The 17,777-nt window shown below is 59.3% G+C and overlaps 1 protein-coding gene across 3 annotated transcripts in view; it reads left to right on the top strand.

Annotated features, from left to right (window-relative positions):
* Positions 1-17,777, top strand: part of Syt7 (synaptotagmin 7) — a 59,197-nt gene that overhangs the window by 20,419 nt on the left and 21,001 nt on the right. Inside the window, exons 2-6 of one of the 3 annotated variants that reach the window (XM_076844679.2) lie at positions 1,730-1,833; positions 6,174-6,253; positions 10,166-10,297; positions 11,168-11,392; positions 14,644-15,012. In XM_076844679.2, the coding sequence (XP_076700794.1) occupies positions 1,730-1,833; positions 6,174-6,253; positions 10,166-10,297; positions 11,168-11,392; positions 14,644-15,012 (910 nt within the window). The remainder of the gene's footprint in view (positions 1-1,729; positions 1,834-6,173; positions 6,254-10,165; positions 10,298-11,167; positions 11,393-14,643; positions 15,013-17,777) is intronic. The other 2 variants (XM_076844680.2, XM_076844681.2) reach the window with 2 other exon arrangements.

Here is a 17,777-nt window from a genome sequence, read left to right as displayed (position 1 = left end):
CCACAGCCCCTGAGAGATTCCAGGGAACCCTGGGGGTTCCAAAGAGCACACTTTGAGAACCACTAGCCATCTACCTCTGGAGTGGATGATGGGATGTCAAGGCAAAGAGTATGAACTCTGAAGCAGATCACCCTGGCTGTCCCACTCACTAGCCAAATGACCTTGAGCATGGCATTTGACCCCTCTGTGACTGAGTTGCCCCAGGAAACTCGCAATGTTTACCTCAGTTGTTGCTGTGAGGATTAAGTTACTCTTGCAACGCGGAGCTCCTGGAACTCCTGGGCTCATCCTCTGAGCAAGGAAGGGTCAGTTTCTCCACAGATGGCAGCACTGATGTCAGTGGCTTGCCCCTAGGGCAGGACTTGGTTGCTGCAGGTTGTCCAGGTCAGAGCTCATGGCTGCTGTGGCCCTGGAGTTGACAGTGAATGGGCACAGGGACTTCCTGCAGTGTGAGGCTGCATACTTGTACAGGAGCAAGCTCTGTGGGCACGGCGGGTAGACACGGGGAAGCCTTTTCTGAAGGGAGAGATGGGGCACAAGTGGCATTCTGGAGAGAACAAGTAGTGAATAGGCTACAGGGTCCTGGTGGGAGGGAGCCCAGGGAGCCCTCGGAACTGGGCATGACCGCTGGGCCTTCCTCATGGCCAAGCAGGAGACGCCAGGAGAGGAAGAGAAGGCGGAAGCTAAAACCGCGGGAACCAGGACCAAACAGATATTGTCAACTCTTAATTACCACAATCACTGGCACTGAAGAGCCCACGCAGGCGCCTCTGTAAATAAACCACATCTCCTTGACTTCAGAACGCATCGCAGAGCGCTCCTGTTTACTGTGCACGTGGGGCTCTGCCTTCTCTCCACTCACTCCCCCACAGGATCATTTTTGGTCAAGGTTTGCCTTCCTTACACTTGGTTTGGGCTGATGTTTACAACCACCTGGGAAGAAGGCAGGGGAGGTGGCTTAGTGCAAAGCCACCCAGCTAGGAAGAGGAGGGACTCCCTGAAGCGAATGGCCCTGAGCTCACAGAATGGAAGCAGCAGGGTAGCCCCCACCCTGAGCATTTGGGACTTTGTAAACAATGAGATGGGGTTGCAACCGTGGGTGGGAGGGCAAAGGTGAGCTGATAGGCACAGCTGGAGAAGGCAAGGGTGGGCAGAGGCCAGTGGGGTGGGCTTCCAGCCCAAAGGAAACTGAATTAAGGTGAGCAGAGGGGTCCAGGGATTTCCCCTCTCATTACACATGTGGCTGTTGAGTCTTGGCCAAACCCTTAAGAGGGACTGTAGGAACTAGTCCTTTAGGTCCATTTCACTGTAGTTGTCACTCAGTGTGTGTGTGGGGGGGGGGGGGCCTGGGGACCTGGAAGGGCAGAGAGCCACGAGGACACAGCACCTACTTTAGAGGGATTGATGCACCTACTAAGGGCTGGCTGAGCTGAGGGGCACATATGGCCTCTCCCTTTCAGGGTGTCCAGTTTGGAGAATGGTATGGAGACACCAAAAAAAGATGCCAGCTGGCACAATTCTCCCATTTTATAGATGAGGAAACTGAGACACGTTGGGGTGAGGTATTTCCCAAGTTTACCCAGCAAAGCAGAAGTGGGAGTAGAACCAGGGCTCTGACTCCCAGCATTGAGGCCAGAAGATGGAAGGCGGGGTGCTCTGGGGAGCTCTGGGAGGAAGGAGAGTGGCTGTCCCTGGCCAGTGAGGGTCTGACATGTGCTGTCCTCCCCAGGGGCGCCCACCCGCGATGTCCTGCTGGTCTCTGCCATCATCACCGTCAGCCTTAGCGTCACGGTCGTCCTCTGCGGCCTCTGCCACTGGTGTCAGCGCAAACTGGTGAGGCTCCTGAGGGCCCCTGGGGCGTGGGCGGGGCCTGGCCCTGCACCCCCTCACTCTGCAGCAACGGGCTGCGCATTCTCGCGAGTGTGCGCCCGCCCAGATGGACCACTTGCCCATACAGACGCACTTCACGGAAATTCCCACTACACACACGCCCTGAGTTTGCCCGGGTCTTAATCCCATACTTCTTTTTACACTCAGAGCCACACATCTAGGGACACACATTCATGGACAGACCTCGGTCTCAGTCACCGCACTACACACATGCGTGCACGCGTGCGCACGCGCCCCACCTCCCGCATAAAGAACCGCAGACTCACACGCGCTGACTGAGAATTGAGGCCCCTCCAGCGCCAGCGCCGCGCCCCTCCCTTCGCTGTCCCGCTAGATGGGCGTGGCAGAGCCCAGTCTCCTGGCCAATGAGGAGGCACCGCCCGCCCCGCCCCACCCCACCCCCAGCCGCGGCACATCCATCCTGATTCTCCGGGTTTGTACAAGCACAAACGGCTTCTTTTCATTTTTAACGAGGGCTGGGAAATTAAAGAGCAGGATTAGGCCATCAATAAGTAACGAGATCGTCTGGAGGGACATTTATCACCCGAGGGCGCCGGGAGGGGAAGCGGGCTACTGCCACCTTACCCACTCACCCACCTGCAGCCTGCAGCCCGCAGCTCTGCAAGGGCCACTTCCCGCAAGCCTTCACTCCCTGCCACTCATCTGGTGTTTCGCTGCCCTGCCCAGAAGCGTGGTGGGCTGCAGGGGTCCGTAGGGGGCTCCCCGATGGTGGGCCCAGAGGTGTCTGTGAGGTGCAGGGCTTTGCAGGCATCCTCCAGCCCGAGCCCAGAATGGTGTGAGTGGGGGCAGGGTGCCACATCTGGAACCCCGTTTTCCCCTGCCCACTCCCAGAGGTGCCATAAGGTGGATAGGGCTCCATGCCCCACTTCTATGGAGGAAGAGGAGGAGCAGATAGCCTTGGGAAAAGGTTGTGGGGTCTTGTAGGGGGCCTATGGGACCCAAGCAGCCCATAACCTAGCATCTCCTTCAAGAAAGGCAAACTCAGGAGCCAGGGTCTACCTCTCCATCCACCCAGGGATTTTGAGCACCAGGCAGCTTTGACCCCTGGGGAAGAGCCACGGAGGCCAGCCAGCTCCATATGTGCATGTGTGCAAGCGTGTGTGACCTGGCCTACTCCCTATGTGCAGGTGTGTGGTCCTTGGTTGGCTGCTGTGCATTGTTCCCAGGTCCCCTGTGTCTACATCTGTCTCAGAATTTCAGGGGAGGTGTCAGAGGGGAATTGGCCACGTGCCTTGGTGTGCAAGTGTCCTCTGAGGCCATGGAAATAACAGCTCACACTGCAGCCCTGTGTGTTGCAAGACTCTGTGTTTCGGTCTGTATTTGAAGGCAGGGGGAAAGGTTGTACAGACAGGCACTGCTGGTGACTTTGCGTGTGCATGGGGGTGGGGTGTGTGTGTATGTGTGTGATTTGTGCAGCGGGTGTTGACTTTCAGGGCACTGGTGCAGCATGTGTGTGTATATGTATGTGCACGGGTGTGTGTCCATCTTGAGCAGTGAGATGTGGATTATATCATCAGATCCTTGTGTGACTGGCACTGAGGTATGCCCCCCATCCCAGCCTCTCCTGCATGTGCCACAATGTGTGTGCACCACTCTGTGTGTATGCCCGTGTGTGCATGCATGTGTGTTGAGACGTGCCTTCCAGGACCAGGTTACTCTGAGCCCCACTCACCTCCAATCAGCGCAAAGCCTGCAGACAAGAGTTCAAAGATGACAGCTTTGGAAGCAGGAGGGGGCCAGCAGAGCAGGGAGCGCTGGGAGATGCAGAGCCAGCCTCTTCCCTGGTCCCAGCATGCCCCCAGCCACCAGCCAGAAACTCTCCCAGGGCTCCAAACTACAGTCTGTCCCTCTTGACTCAATAGAACATTACTTTCTCAGTCCTTCAAACTACCGTCCCCAGCCCCTGGCCCCATGGGTTCCAGGCATCAGGGAGCTTTATGACTGGGCTGTTTCCTTGCTCCATGGAAGGAGCTTTAAAATGCTGTCCCTACGAACAGTTGCTGGGCTCTCCTTGCCTGCCTGTCCCCTCAGCAGCAGTGACGTGATACCCTGACAGCCCAGATCCCATTTCCAAACATTAATAACTTCCTTAATCTCCAGCTGGCTTTTTCCGGATCAGCCTGGCCAGCCCCCTTCCTGATAAGGCCGCTGGGGGTATGGGCTCCTTTGGAGCCACCTAATGTCTCCTAACCCTTCCTGGATTTCCTATTAACTTGGGTTGCCCTATTAAAGTCCCCTGCCCCCTCTCAACCAAGCCGTGCCTTGGTCCTTCTCCACAGTATCTCCTGCTGCCAGGGACAGCTGCAGTCAGAGGGGACGGTTCTCTGAGCTGTAGGAAGAAGAGGGGCCGACAGAAGCCCCCAGAATGCCCTACCTCAGCCCAGTCCTGCCTGGCCTTGAGGAAGGGGCAGCCAACTAGCCTGAGGAGAGGATGCTGGCCAGGGCAAGTTCTCCAGTCAAGACCAGAAATATGAGAGAGGGTGAGGTACTGGGGGGTGCCTGCAGGAGGGCCCACCCTGCCGGAGACCTAGAGAACAGTGGGTACCGGGCTCCTGCCAAGGGTCCTGCTAAATACAGCGTGGCCCCTAGATGTTCCCAGTCAGTACTGGAGGAGTTTGAAATTTGGACTTCTGGGTAATGAGGGGAGTGACAGGAGACGGAGCTGAGAGAGAAAACTCTGTAGACCCAGAGGGTCTGTAATTTAACTCTTAAGGTTCTGGCTCTGGCACCAGCTGGGCCCAGGCCCCCACTGTGGGTGAGTCCATAGAAGAGATGCTTCCACTACTGGTGAGTACCAGGTCCCCCTCTAGGGACCAGGGAAGGGACAGCCCTGCCCTTGTGCAGCTCCATTCCAGGGAGAAGGAGCTGAAGTAAGCCAACAGAGAAACAATGGAGTCTAGAACAGGGCATATCATCCTGGGGAGAGGGGGGGTGCATCTAGTGACATCACACCATTTCAGACAAGAGGAAAGAGACCAGAGGGGAAGGGACTTGGCCAGAGTGGCACAAGGAACATTTGACATCACTGGGGTGCTGGAGGGGTGCTGGAGGTAGAGTGAGGGCTCTCCCCGGCCCCTTGCGGGGAGCTCCATGCCTCTCCCTGGACAGGCGGCTCCCGTGGCCGGGCAGGGGCTGCCGCTGGCAGGAGCTCAGGGAAATGCCGCTCTGGTGACTCTCATTTTGCTTTCAGGAGAATGGAATAATTGACTGTTGTGGCTGTGGTGTTGTGCACATGACAGAATGTGGAGGAAGCATGGGGTGCATGTGTGTCTGTCTGTCCCCAGTGTCCCCACCTAGCCAGGCAGGGGCAGGCCAGTGCCAAGGAGTAAATGGACCTGGTGGGGGAGACCACTTCAGCCCCCACGCAGCCTCCACCCTCCACTGCCTGTATCAGCCCAGAGCCTGGTCCAGGCCCGGGGCCCATGGGTGCGTGTGAGGACGCTTGGTGGCAGCCAGGAATGTTAATGGGGCCGGGCTCTGCATGAGCTAAATTTAGAAACCCAAACCGAGAAGGTGACTGGTGCTCACCTTCCTGGCCAGCAGGCCCACTCGCCGCTGCAGAGTGGCCCTTCCTCTAGCTGGAGGGCCTGGTGTCCACCCCCTTCCCTCCCCTGTCCCCTCATCATGCTGCTATGAGGGACTCTGGGGGATGTCCAGGGGCAGGCTGCCCCCCACACCTATGCCATCCTACAGCCTCTCTTCCCAAGGCTCCCTTCTTCAAACCGCCCTCACAGCCCCAGGGCTCCAGGACCCCAGGGAGCCCCCAGGTAGTGACGGACATAGCCATGGGCAGGACTGGCACGTGGCCCTCTCCCCGCCCCCACTGCTCACGTCACTGGCCACTGCCAACCTTGCCCTACAGGGTGCCTCCCCCACCATCTGGGGGTGGTGACGTGGACAGTGTGACGTGGCCAGGCGCCTGAGAGCCGTCTGTCCGTGGCAGAGGGAACTGTTTCTGGGAGCCAGGCCAAGGCCCAGGAGATGGGCAGACAGGAGGAGCCTGGTACCTGGGGGTCAGGCTGAGGTGCATATGGTGAGTGGCAGGCAGATCCTAGAGACCACTGGGGCCCAGAAGCCACCAACCAGGGAGCAGGTACTGATAGGCTGGCACCCCCCAGTGGTGATACCCCTACACACGGGCCCTGGACCTTGCTGCCGAGGCTGGACTCTGATCTCCTCCCTTAACCTTGGGGTTCCTGTTCTGGGGAGGTGGGGAGAGTCCGGCTCTGACCCCTAAGAGTGACCCTGGTGTGTCTCCACAGGGCAAACGCTACAAGAACTCCCTGGAGACGGTGGGCACGCCAGACTCGGGGCGTGGGCGCAGTGAGAAGAAGGCCATCAAGTAGGTGCCAGGCTGCCAGCTTGGGGGGCACATAGGCGACCCAGGTGGGAGGAACCCCTTCCTCCTCCTCAGGCCTGGCCACACACACAGTCCACAGTGTCCCCTCAGCCCCTGGGGCCATGCTCAGTATCTGCTCTGCATATTCCCAGCATCTCTGGGCCCTCAGGGCCCTCCTTCTCGGCCTGTGCCCACTGGTCCCTCACAAGGTCTCAGAGCCCCAGTTCCTTTCTCTGGCTGTCCCCACCCCAGCACTGTCTCACTCTGCCTCAAGCCTGGTTGCTGCTCCCTCCATCCAACCTTCATGTCACACACCTGTCCTGACCCCTGGCCAGTCCCTGGACCTCTAAGCTCCTCCCCGGCCCCTACTCCTGGGCTGGGAGCCTCCTCCTGTTGGGCTCAGGCTCTTTGCTCAGATTCTACCTGTGTTCTGAGGGAAACTTGGAAGGTGGGGCAGGCAAACCTTGGGGACCCAGCTGGTCCCAGTGCTGGACCTCTCTGGAAGCAGAACCGTGGGGAGAGTCGCCTCCCTCCCCTGTCCCCACCTCAGGTCCTGCTGCCTCTGACCTGCTCTGAGACCCAGGTGCAGACAGGTCTGGCTTCCCCCTGCAGACCGCCTTGGCCATCCCATTACCAAGGGCCCTGGAAGATCCCGGGAGAAGCGCCTGCTCACCTGGCCGGAGTGGGCAGGCCTCTGGGAGTGGGGGCTTCCCTGGAGCCGGTCCATCCCGGCCCTTTCTTCCTGTGGAACCCAAGTCTTTCCTGGAAACTCAGGGGGCATGGTCGCCCTCTCTTAGCCTGTCTAAGACCAAACCTGCTGGCCGAGGGGCTCTGCCAGGAAGCTGAGCCCCCAGCCCCTTCCCTCCTTTACCCCCAGGCCTGCTGCCCTCCCCCGCCACCAGCCCTTTCCCTGTTTTTCTTTCTCTTCTCTTCCCGCCCCTGACCCTCTCTCCTGCTCCTTCCCACTTGGAGGGCTCCTCCCTGCCCCTCCCCTGTTTTCATCTCTTTCTCTGACCCTGGTTGGCCCCTTTACAGAAGCTGCGGGAGTGTGCCTGGGGCGGGGCTGCAGGAAGGGTGGGCCAGCTGAGGCCGGGGTGGGTGGAAGCCTCAGGAGGAGGCTGTGGGGAGTCTTTGAAGCCGGGTTTGGTTGCGTGCTCTCCAGTCTTCAAAGCCCAGAGCTGGCAGGTCTCAGGGGCTGGTGCAGAGCTCAGGCCCCCAGCTTTCCGAAGGTGGGAGGGACAGTGTGGGGGAGCATAGGGCGGCCCCTGTGCCACTCCAAGCTGGGCTGTCTGCAGCCACTGGCCGGGGCAGAGGGACTATCTGTGCCAGGTGATCCAACAGGGGTGCATGTAGGAGGGCCAGGAATTCTGGAAAGGGCCACGAGAGAAGACAGGATTCCCAGCAAGGGAAGGCAGGCCAGCAGGGCCAGCAGGGCCAGCAGCCATCTCTGCCAGCTGGGGCCAGTGCCTGTGAGGGTTCTCTAAGACAAGGTGAGGCAGCAGCACCGTCCAGCCCAACTCTACCCTGAGCCCACCATCCACACAACCTAAGACCACCCTCACCCTGCTGGGCGAGGGGAAGGGAATCACTGCCTATGTCTGTGTGACCCATATTCCCAGACCTGTGCCACTTATTTACTGCACAACTCCTGGTGGACTTAGGACCTCCCTAAGGGATGGTCTTGTCAAGGATTCTGGGAAGCTTCGTTCTTGATCAGCGTTTCCTTCACCGTGTTCCTTGGAGCACTTGTGCCCCGTAAATGATTAATGGTTTGCCATGAATCAGGGGTTCTACCTGCAATCAAGTTTGGGGAACACTGTGTGTACTCTGTCTCCCTTTTGGTGATACTGATAGTCACGGGCGGGTTAAAGGCTCCGCCTTGTCTGCGTAAAGGAACCAGGGTTCCCCACACTTCCTGAGTTAAAGACCCTCTTTTCTAGTGCCACAGTGAGAACCTGAGGGACCCTGGAGCTCCATGGGACACAGGGCAGGAAACCAGCCTGGCAATGGCACTGGGTGGATCTTTCTCTCTAGGACCTAGCGTTGGGTGGCTCTCAATTTTGGAGATCTGGAAGGAGAAAGGGGAGGGAGGCCATCCACCTGCTCCCGCTCTGTGACACCTGATGTAGGGAGGCCCCATCCACACCTTTGTGTGATGCCCTGTTGCCAAGGGGCCCCAAGGACAGCTCTGGTGGGGATGGGGTCATTTGTCAAGGGAGCGGCTTCCCCTGGCGCCCATCCTGCCTCTCCCACCCCCACCCCAGCCTCCTTGTCCCTGGAACTGGCTCGGGGCTGGGGCTTTGAACATTGTGTGCACACAGCCCCCACCACCATCATGAGACTTTTCCAAGGTGAACTTCGTACAGTCAGACATTCTGAGCCCACTAACTCTTCTGAGCCTAATGGTGGCATCTCAGCTTCTGTCGCCTTTTGGTCCTTTGTTCCTGAGTGTGAGGTGAAGAACCAAGGCCAAGGCCAAACTCTCAGTGAGGAAAGAAGCAGGTTCCCCCGCAACGTTTGCCTGATCATCAGGGGGTGTGCCCCCACAGTGCCCTTCCCCCAACCACCCCTGACAGGACCTGCAGGGGCTCAGCCTCAGCGACCACACACACACACACACACACACACACACACACACACAGGCAGGCACCCTGCCAGCTGACAGGACCTGCAGGGGCTCAGCCTCAGCGAACACACACACACACACACACACACACACACACACACACACACACACGGCAGGCACCCTGCCAGCTCCTCCAGAGGCTCCTCCCTGAGCAGCATTCTTAGGGGCCAGAGGGGGCTCCCTTCCAGAATGGTCCTTTGTCCTGGGAGCTGCCTCTCCTTTCTCTGTCCCTTGGAACCCTAGGAGTCTGACAAAGTGGTGGAGACTCTTGTTCTTGGCTACCAGGGTCTTCAGGTCACCCGGACTTTGGCCACCCGCCCTTTTGAAAGTCCCCATACTTTGGATGTGTCTAGCATACTGGCTCCTCCAGCGTGACCAGTCAGAGCAGGAGGGTCGGGGACCCCAAGGTGAGAGTCCCTTAGGAGCCCAGCAGCTTCACCTTAGAAAAGGACAGGGGCACAGAGAGGGGTTGCCCTAGCTGGCCAGCCAGGTACCCGCCAGGGGTCTGAGGCTGAGACCCCACATCATCCCCCAGGAAGGCTCCCTGTGCTGTCCTCAACAAGGTCAACGCCTTCCTTTCCCAGGGGCTAACCCCGGCACCCCATTTGTCCTGAGTGGAGGCGCTCTTCAGCTCGCAGAGACCCTGCCCCAGTCCCATGGACACAGTGCATCCTGTTCTTGCCAGAGGAGGAGAGAGGGCACAGGGGCCAGGGGGCACCTCAGACCAGTGGCAGGATGGGAAGGATGGGCAGGAGTGGCTCCGTGGAGACTAGGGGGAGAGGAGAGCCACCAGCCTTCTCCTTTGACAGGCAGGGGCCCTGAGGCCAGGAGAGGTCACTGGCAGCAGGATCGGATCTACTTTCCAGCTCCTTCTAGCCAGAAACCATCGCCTCACCTTCTCCCACTGCACCCACCCCACCCAGGCTTGTCCCCGACCCCCTCCCCCTCTGTGCCCCGCTCTCATCGTCTCTCTCTCTCCCACCAGCTTCCCAGGCGCCAGGCTCCCGTCTGCCCATCCGCAGCTTGCCTCCTTTCTGCGTGGCCTCCCCTGGCCAGCCCTCCAGTGTGTGTGCGTGTGCGTGTGTGGGCTTGCACATGCGTGCGCGTGAACAGGTGCCAGCTCAGGCTGTGGCGCCCGCCTGCCTTTCTTCCTCCCGCAGGAGCAGACCCTCGAAGCCCCGCCCTGTGGGTGCCCACCCCGGTCCCGTCCCTTCTGCCCCCGCAGGACTTGGAGTTCTTGTTTCTTCTTGTATCTCCCTGTTTTCTTCCCTCTCTCTCTGCCCCTCCAGCGATCTAGACAGAGACTTTTGGAATAACAATGAAAGCACAGTGCAGCAGAAATGGAGCTCCTACCCTCCCAAGGAGTTTATTCTAAACATTTCACCCTACGCCCCTTATGGCGACCCACGACTGTCCCTCAAGTGAGTGACTTTACCTGGTTTGATCATATGTACAAGTATCCGCGCACGCCCTCCTCTCCCCTGCCCTCTCCGGCCCCCTGACTTCCCCCCTGCTCCTTGCCCCACCTCCCCACCCGTCCGCCCCATGGGCAGGCTGGCCATGGAGACGAGCAACCCCTCCTGCCCCGCGCCTGCCTGCCCCCGTCCCACCCCTGCCCCAGGGCCAGCCACGCAGGAGAGCCCCCTCCAGCCGCCTGGCCCCACTGCCCCACCCTCTGTGCAGTCAGGATGGGGTTGCCCGTTCGTCCCTCCCTCTTGGTTGTGGCTCGCTTTTTCCTCCCTGCTGTGCGCTGCTGCCGTGGCTGCTGGTGGTCGGTGGTCGGTGGTCGGTGGTCCGTGGCGGTGGTGGCGGTGATGGTGGTGGTGGTGGTGATGACTTCTGACTAACATGGCTTTCTCTCTCTCCCTGCCTGGGGGCCTCCTGGCCTGGACAGCCCGCTCTTCCTCCGTCGTTAACCCTTCGTTGTCCTGTGGGATAGAGTTGGAGGTGGCTGCCCTCCCCTACCCCCGCCGCCCCTGCCCCAGGCGGTGGGGAGGGGCCCCCCTCCATTGTCGTGGTGCGTTGTTCTCCGACCCCAGCCCACCCGGTGCCCCTTTCTCCTCTGCAGGCTCCACTGTTAACCCATCTGCAGTGCTGATGTCTCTCTCTCTCTCTCTGTCTGTCTCTTGTCCGTCTGTCTCTCTCCTTCTCTCTTGCTGTCTCTTTCTTCCTTTTATCTGTCGTTGTCTCTCCTTCTCTTCCACCCCTCCACCCCCACGTGTGGCCTGTCCTCTCTCCCCCACCGCCACCCCCGGTGCCCCTCTGGCCGGGCTGCCTCGTGCATGCCTCAGTGGCACCCTCCTGTCGGGCGCCAAAGTGGCCGCCGTGGCGGGGCTGGCGGTGGAGCGGGAAGGCCGGCTGGGGGAGAAGCCGGCGCCGGTGCCACCACCCGGAGAGGACGCCTTGAGAAGCGGCGGGGCTGCCCCCAGCGAGCCGGGCAGCGGTGGCAAGGCGGGGAGAGGCCGCTGGCGGACGGTGCAGAGCCACCTGGCCGCAGGGAAGCTCAACTTGTCCAAGTGAGTGATGGCGCCCCGAGGCCGCGGGAGCCGCGAGCGCAGGCCTGCCCCTGCCAGGTGGACAGCGGGACCCCTGGCATGCCTGCTTCTGCCCCCAGAGGTGCCGTCCTCGGCCTCTGGCTCATTCCATTTCTTCACAAGATTCTCCCATCGTCCTTGCCATTGGGCACGACCAACTCCGCCATGCAGCGTCCCATTCCAGCCTCTGGTGGCTGCCCACCAGTCTGTCCCTTTGCCAGCACCCAGTCATTCCATTCTCCCCGCAGAACAGCTTCATTTCAGTCCTTGGGCCACCCCATCCTCTTTGGCCGGTCACCTCATCTCAGCTGTCAGGTCACCCTCCACAGGCAGCAGGCCCGTGGTTGACCCCAAGGGATCATCCCATCCTTGTGGAGCCAGCCCACCTTAGCCTGCCTCTGCCACCCATCAGCCCCTGGGCATTTCCTCCTTCGGCCAGCAGATGGCTCTAGACCCGACATTGAGCCACCCATCCTGGACCACCTGGTGACTCCATCAGCTTTCCCCAGTCTTGCTTGTCAACCATGACACCATCTGTTGCAGAATTTCACTTATGAGTGGCCGCCAGGCCGCCCCATTGGTTCATCTCATCTCAGCCATCCCCACTGGCTGTCCCAGTCTTGGTCAGTGAGCTGTCCCTCTGTCAGCTGCTGAGATTGGGTGTTCTTGGAGGTTGGATTGTTGAGCCCCAGCTAGCTTCTCTCCAGATGCCAGAGGATGATCTGGATGTCAGGCAGAAGACCTGTCCCTTTTTAATAGCTGGGGTTGTCAGTCAGTCCCAGTTTTGGGTGATGGAGATAGGGTTGGTCCCTGTTTTCCAAAGATGATATGCACCCCCCTGAGGGGCAGGATTTTCTCATCTTGGCTTTTAGAAACTTCCAGTTCCCCACAGTGGAGCCCTTCCTGTCCTAGGACCCTCAACTGTGGCCATTCTCATGCATGGGATGTGGCTCCACTTTCAGCTACTGGAACAGCCTCATTCCCCATTAGTGGATCAGCCACCCCCTTGGCATGCCAACAGCCTTGACCCCTTCTTAGCTGTGGGCCTTCCTGTTGCTCAATATCGGGCCCACCTGGTTCTCTTTAGAAGTCCCACCAATGGGACCCCTGAGGGCCACCAGGCTGAGACCTCCTCACTTGCTTGCTGGCTTAAATGAACCATGTCTACTTCTCCCCGTACATCTAGCCTCAGGGAAGTCCCAGAGGAAGCCCCACACCCCTCCAGAGTCAGGTCCCATGCCCACCTTCTCCAAGCTGCCCCCGCCAGTCTCCAGGCTGGCTAGGCCGCCATGCCATTTGCTGGCTCCAGGCCTGAAGGAACCAATTTTAGTTTCCTGTGACTGAGAGGTTGTAAATTGGACTAATTTTGGATGTGATAGGAAACCAAAATGAGGTCAGCAAGGAGGAGGGGGAGGAGGCCGCCAATGTGCTGTCCTCCCTTTGCCTCCGCCGGCCCCCAGGGAGCTGTGGGCCTACCTGGCCAGCCAGGCCTGGGCCTGCCCCTGTGATAGCCCTGACTCCAGGCCTGAGGCAGGCAGGTTGCTGCCCCTCCAAGACTGCAGCTGAAACCATGTTTGCTTTCTTCTTTCTCTTTCATTCTCTCTTTACTATACTTTCTCTCTCTCTCTCTCTCTCTCTCTCTCTCTCTCTCTCTCTGCCCACAGGGGCAGCCTAACTGTTGTCTTTTGGTTCCCAGGGTAGGTTCAGGGGTGAGCGAGGCTGAGGTCTGGCTGCAGTGGTGAACGTGGCTCCCAAAGGCCCTGGGACCTCCTCTCAAGTATTCCCGTGGGTACTTGACCAGGGTGCTCAGCTTCCCCATGGTCCTGGGCCAGGGCCTGCAAACTTCCTCAGTGAAGGGCCAACTAGGAAATGCTTAGGCTTTGCCAGGCCAGCTGTCTCTCACACTGCTTGGCCCTGCTATGGCAGCAGAAAGGCAGTTACAGACAGTCTGTAAACTCATGCCAGTGGCTGTGTTCCAATAAAACTTTATTTACAAAGGCAGTGTTGAGCCGGATGCAGCCCACAGGCTACACAGTTACCAACCCCTGCCCTCGTCGTTGGATTGGAAGAGGGAGGCAAGGGAGGTGGAAGAGGAGGTTTGCACTCTGAAGTTCAGGGAGGAGAAGCAGCTGACCTGGAGCTGTTCAGCCCAGGCTCTGGCCCCAGTCTCTGGTGCTCTAGTGACATCCTGCCTCTGGCCCTGCCTCTGGGAGGTACTGAAATCTCTGGCCAGGGCACAAAGCAGGCAGGTTATGTCAAGGGGAGCCACAGACTCATGACGTCAGACAGTGGCGTGAGAGTGTTTACAGATATAGCGCTTCCCCTGACCTCTGTGATGGAGGTGACTCAGGTTGTACCATTGTTTCAAACTCCCATCACACAGATGAAGAAACTGAGGCCCAGAGAGGAGACACCTTTCCCAGAATCTCTCTGTGAGTGAGTGGCAGAGGGCTTTGATCTCAGGTCTCTCTGACCCTCCACGGCCTCTCACCTGCCAGGTCCTATTTCCTGTCTTTACCTGTCCGGCTGCCCGCTGTTCTTCAGACAGGAGTACTCTCAGGAATAAGACAAGATAGTCACCCGAGTCTCTGTCGGCACTGGGTCAGATGGCCAGAGAGTCCTGGGAGGAGGGCAAAGATACATCCCAGCGCCTGAGGCAGCCTTGACCTCAGAGCAGTGGTCTGCCGGCCCAAGACCACCTCCTCCCTCCCCTCCCTGGACAAATCTAAGGACCACTGGCTGATCCCCCTCACCAGGCCTTTCTAGGCCAGCTCAGGTGCTGGCCTGGATTTCCTCGTGTCTCCGAAGGACAGTAGTACTTAGAACACAGAGACAGCCTTTCCTGGTGTCCCCCATCGAGAGGGCAGAGGGAGCAGCGGCCCCGCCCCAGCAGCCTCAGGGCCCAGGGACCTGCCTTCACCACGTAGCCACCGCCCTCAGATTGGCAGAGAGGTCGGCCCAGACAGGACTCGGGGCTGTAGCCTAGCGGGGCCGAGGGCAGGGTGGTGGGGCCGACCTGGGGGCCTCCGGGTGGGCACACGGGCTTTATAGCCTCATGGGTGAGGCAGTAGCGGCGACGGCGGCCAGGACGACTCAGATGGCGGCTTGGTGAGGTCCAGCCGAGCGAGCGCACCCTGCTCTCGGGCCTCGAGCCCTAGCCCTCGGCTCCTTTCTCCTCCACGTGATCCCTTCACCTGCTTCTCCTTTCTCTCCTCTCCTCCACCCGCCCCAAGTTTCGAGGACTCCACCCTGTCCACGGCCACTACCCTTGAGTCTATCCCCAGCTCCACGGGAGAGCCGAAATGCCAGCGACCCCGCACCCTGATGCGGCAGCAGAGCCTGCAGCAGCCCCTGAGCCAGCACCAGCGGGCCCGGCAGCCCAGCCAGCCCACCACCAGCCAGAGCCTGGGCCAGCTGCAGGCCCACGCGGCCTCGGCACCGGGCTCCAACCCCCGGGCCTATGGCCGGGGCCAGGCTCGGCAGGCCACCTCGGCCGGCTCCAAGTACCGGGCGGCCGGGGGCCGCAGCCGCTCCAACCCGGGCAGCTGGGACCACGTGGTGGGGCAGATTCGAAACCGAGGCTTGGACATGAAATCCTTCCTGTAAGTCCTCCCCTTGAGCGGGCCAGCCCCCCACCTTCCCCTTCCAGCCTCCTTCCCCCCAAATCTCCTTGGGAGCAGCTGGTCACGTGTCATCCTTCGTCCTCCATATACTTGGCAGTGTGCCAAGCAATCTCAGTGGTTCCCCTCGGCAGCCTCTGTGGCTAGTGCCCGAGCATCCCTGTAACCTGAGCTACCTCTACTCTGAGGACCCCCGGACCCTCTTGGTGCTCAGAGAAAGGACCCACGCCTCCAAAGTTAAATGGAGACATTAGACCATGCTACAGAAGTCCCTGAGGTCCGTCTCCTCCCGCTCAGGCCCAGGCTGCTCTGGGCCTCCCAGCCACCCTCTCTGCCACTCTACCTCCAGGGTCCTGCCCTCCTCCACTCCAATTGACCTCCTCTCTGTAACCTGACTCTGCCAGCCTCCTGCCCCACACTTCCTCCCTCCCTCTCACTTCCCCTGTCCCTGCCATCAGCTGTCCCCTGTCTCTTTGACCTTCTGTAGCCACCTGTCCTCCAGCTCCTGCCATGGCTTCCCAGGGCTCCTTCCTCCCCATAATGCCCCTTCCCCTGAGGACAAACCTGAGATGCCCCCAAAGCTTCCGAACTTGTAAACCACAGCCTTCTCTCAAGTGCACAGGCCCAGGAGGAACCCGCTGCCAGCATCCAACCTTAGTCACGTCCCCCAGCTGTTAGCGCCCCCTGCTGCCTGCCTTAAGGGACAGGCCCCTGCCCAGAAGCCCCTTCCCCAACAGCCTTCTGGGCCCCTATACTCGCTCTCAGCCCAAGACCGTGTGGGCTGTAGTTCCCAGCATCACACCCTCCTCCAGCCTAACGTGGGCTTCCTTCCAGGCTCTGGGGACCCATCACCGGGTCTTCCCTGGGAACACTTTTCAGGAGCTGGAGACCAGCAAAGTAAGCCTGGGAGAGGAGAAGGGGAGGAAGAAGGGTAAGCCCAAGACAGAGGCCCAGCTCACGACAAGATACAGGGAATTGGAAGGCATACAGGCTCCTCAGAGCATCCGTCTATCCAGCTGAGAGTCCAGCCAGAGCTTCCAGGACAGTTGGGGGCAGTGCCCCCGGGAAAGGCCCTCCGACAGAAGAACCAGCTTTTCATGCCCATGCAAGAGACCTGTGGCCCCAGCCCAGCAGGGTGCTGCCTGGCTCTCTGACAAATCAGGGCAGCCTATCCGCTGACCCTTCAGATCCACGGGATCCCTGCACAAGATGCCCGGCAAAGCCCCCTGTCTGGGATGGACGCTGTGGCCCTGGAGTAGATCTAGAAGAGTCAAGGAATTGGTTCTACCATGGCCTGGAGAGAACAGCAGGCCAGCCGGACCCCACACCTCTCTGCTCCTTACTTCCTGTCCTTATGGCATCAGATTGTGTCCAGGATCTCCCCAGCTGCAGGAGGAGCCCTGGATACCAAGTGCCTGCCACCTTCCTAGTCAACCAGGACCTGATGGGTGCCACTCACATGCTAGCATCCTGTGATGGGTGTCCCTCAACGTGCCAGCATCCTGTGCCTGCCCTTCTACCCACACAGGAGCTCTCACTCCCCCTACCTGCTGCTGCCCCCAAGTCACCGGCCTCTCAGCCCCTACCTCCTCTACTTGCCCCTCAGCAGTGGTCAGCAAATTCTGCCTGTAAAGGTCTGATGATATTTTAGGCTTTGCAGGACTCACGTCGTCTCCATCACATGTTCCTTTTTCCTTTCTTCTTTTTTTATCTTAGCCCTTTAAAACTACATAAACCACCTGGGTGTGGTGGCACACGCGTAATCCCGGTGGCTCGGGAGGCTGAGGCAGGAGGATCACAAATTCAAAGCCAGCCTCAGCAATTTAGCGTGGCCCTAAACAATTCAGTGAGAGCCTATCTCAAAATAAAAAAATAAAAAACGAGCTGGGGATGTGGCTCCATGGTTAAGCACCCCTGGGTTCAATCCCTAGTACCAAAAAATAAATTAATTAATTAAATGTACAAAACATTCTTAGCCTATGGACTGTGCACAAACAGGCCACAGACCACCATTTGCTGACCCATGCCATGCAGTTTTAGGTGACCTGTTTTGGAGACTCTTCTCTTGCTCCCAATACCAAGGCCCCTTCAGAGGGTCAGGTTGGGAGGGGGCCATCCAGGCCCTGCAGGACCCACCCTTTGGTCAATGGGCATCCCCTCCAAGATGGCCGGCATCTCCCCCTACTCTCTGGCTCCTGCCCCTTATCCTGCTCCTTGCGGCCTGCAAAGCTGCAGAGAGTGACACGTTGGGTGTTTATGCAGAGGCCACTCTGTTTTTAAGAAGAGCAAAAGGAGTCTCTGAAAAATGCATTAACCAGGGAAAAACATGTTGTTTTCCCTTGGTTTGCCTTCCCCCAGCTCCACCAGCTCCCGAGCAGCCAAATGGAATTTTACCAACTCTGAGAGAGTACCGGTGGGCAGGAACAAAGGGAACAAGGACTCATCCTGAGGGAAGCGGCAGCGTGGCTCCCCAAAAGTTATGTGCAAGAACAAGTGTCAGCCTGCAGTGGCTGTGCCCAGGACCAAGACCCGGAGACAAAGCAGGACCCTGCAGCTACTCAGCTTCTTCCCGGTGCTCGGCCCCCAGGGCCATCTCCCTCTCTCCAGGACCCCTGTGCTCTCAGCCCTCACCTGTTGGAGTTCCTTCTTGATGATCTCTCTGGGGAATAATCACAGCCAGCTCTTGCCTTCCTTCAGTGGTTGAAGTGGTAGATTCCTGACCCAGGATCCTCTCCCTTCCAGAACAT

Source organism: Callospermophilus lateralis, chromosome 2 (assembly GCF_048772815.1).
Source record: "Callospermophilus lateralis isolate mCalLat2 chromosome 2, mCalLat2.hap1, whole genome shotgun sequence".
In the NCBI taxonomy this organism is placed as follows: domain Eukaryota; kingdom Metazoa; phylum Chordata; class Mammalia; order Rodentia; family Sciuridae; genus Callospermophilus; species Callospermophilus lateralis.
Note: the sequence above shows the minus strand (reverse complement) of the source record. Positions and strands in the feature narration are given on the sequence as shown.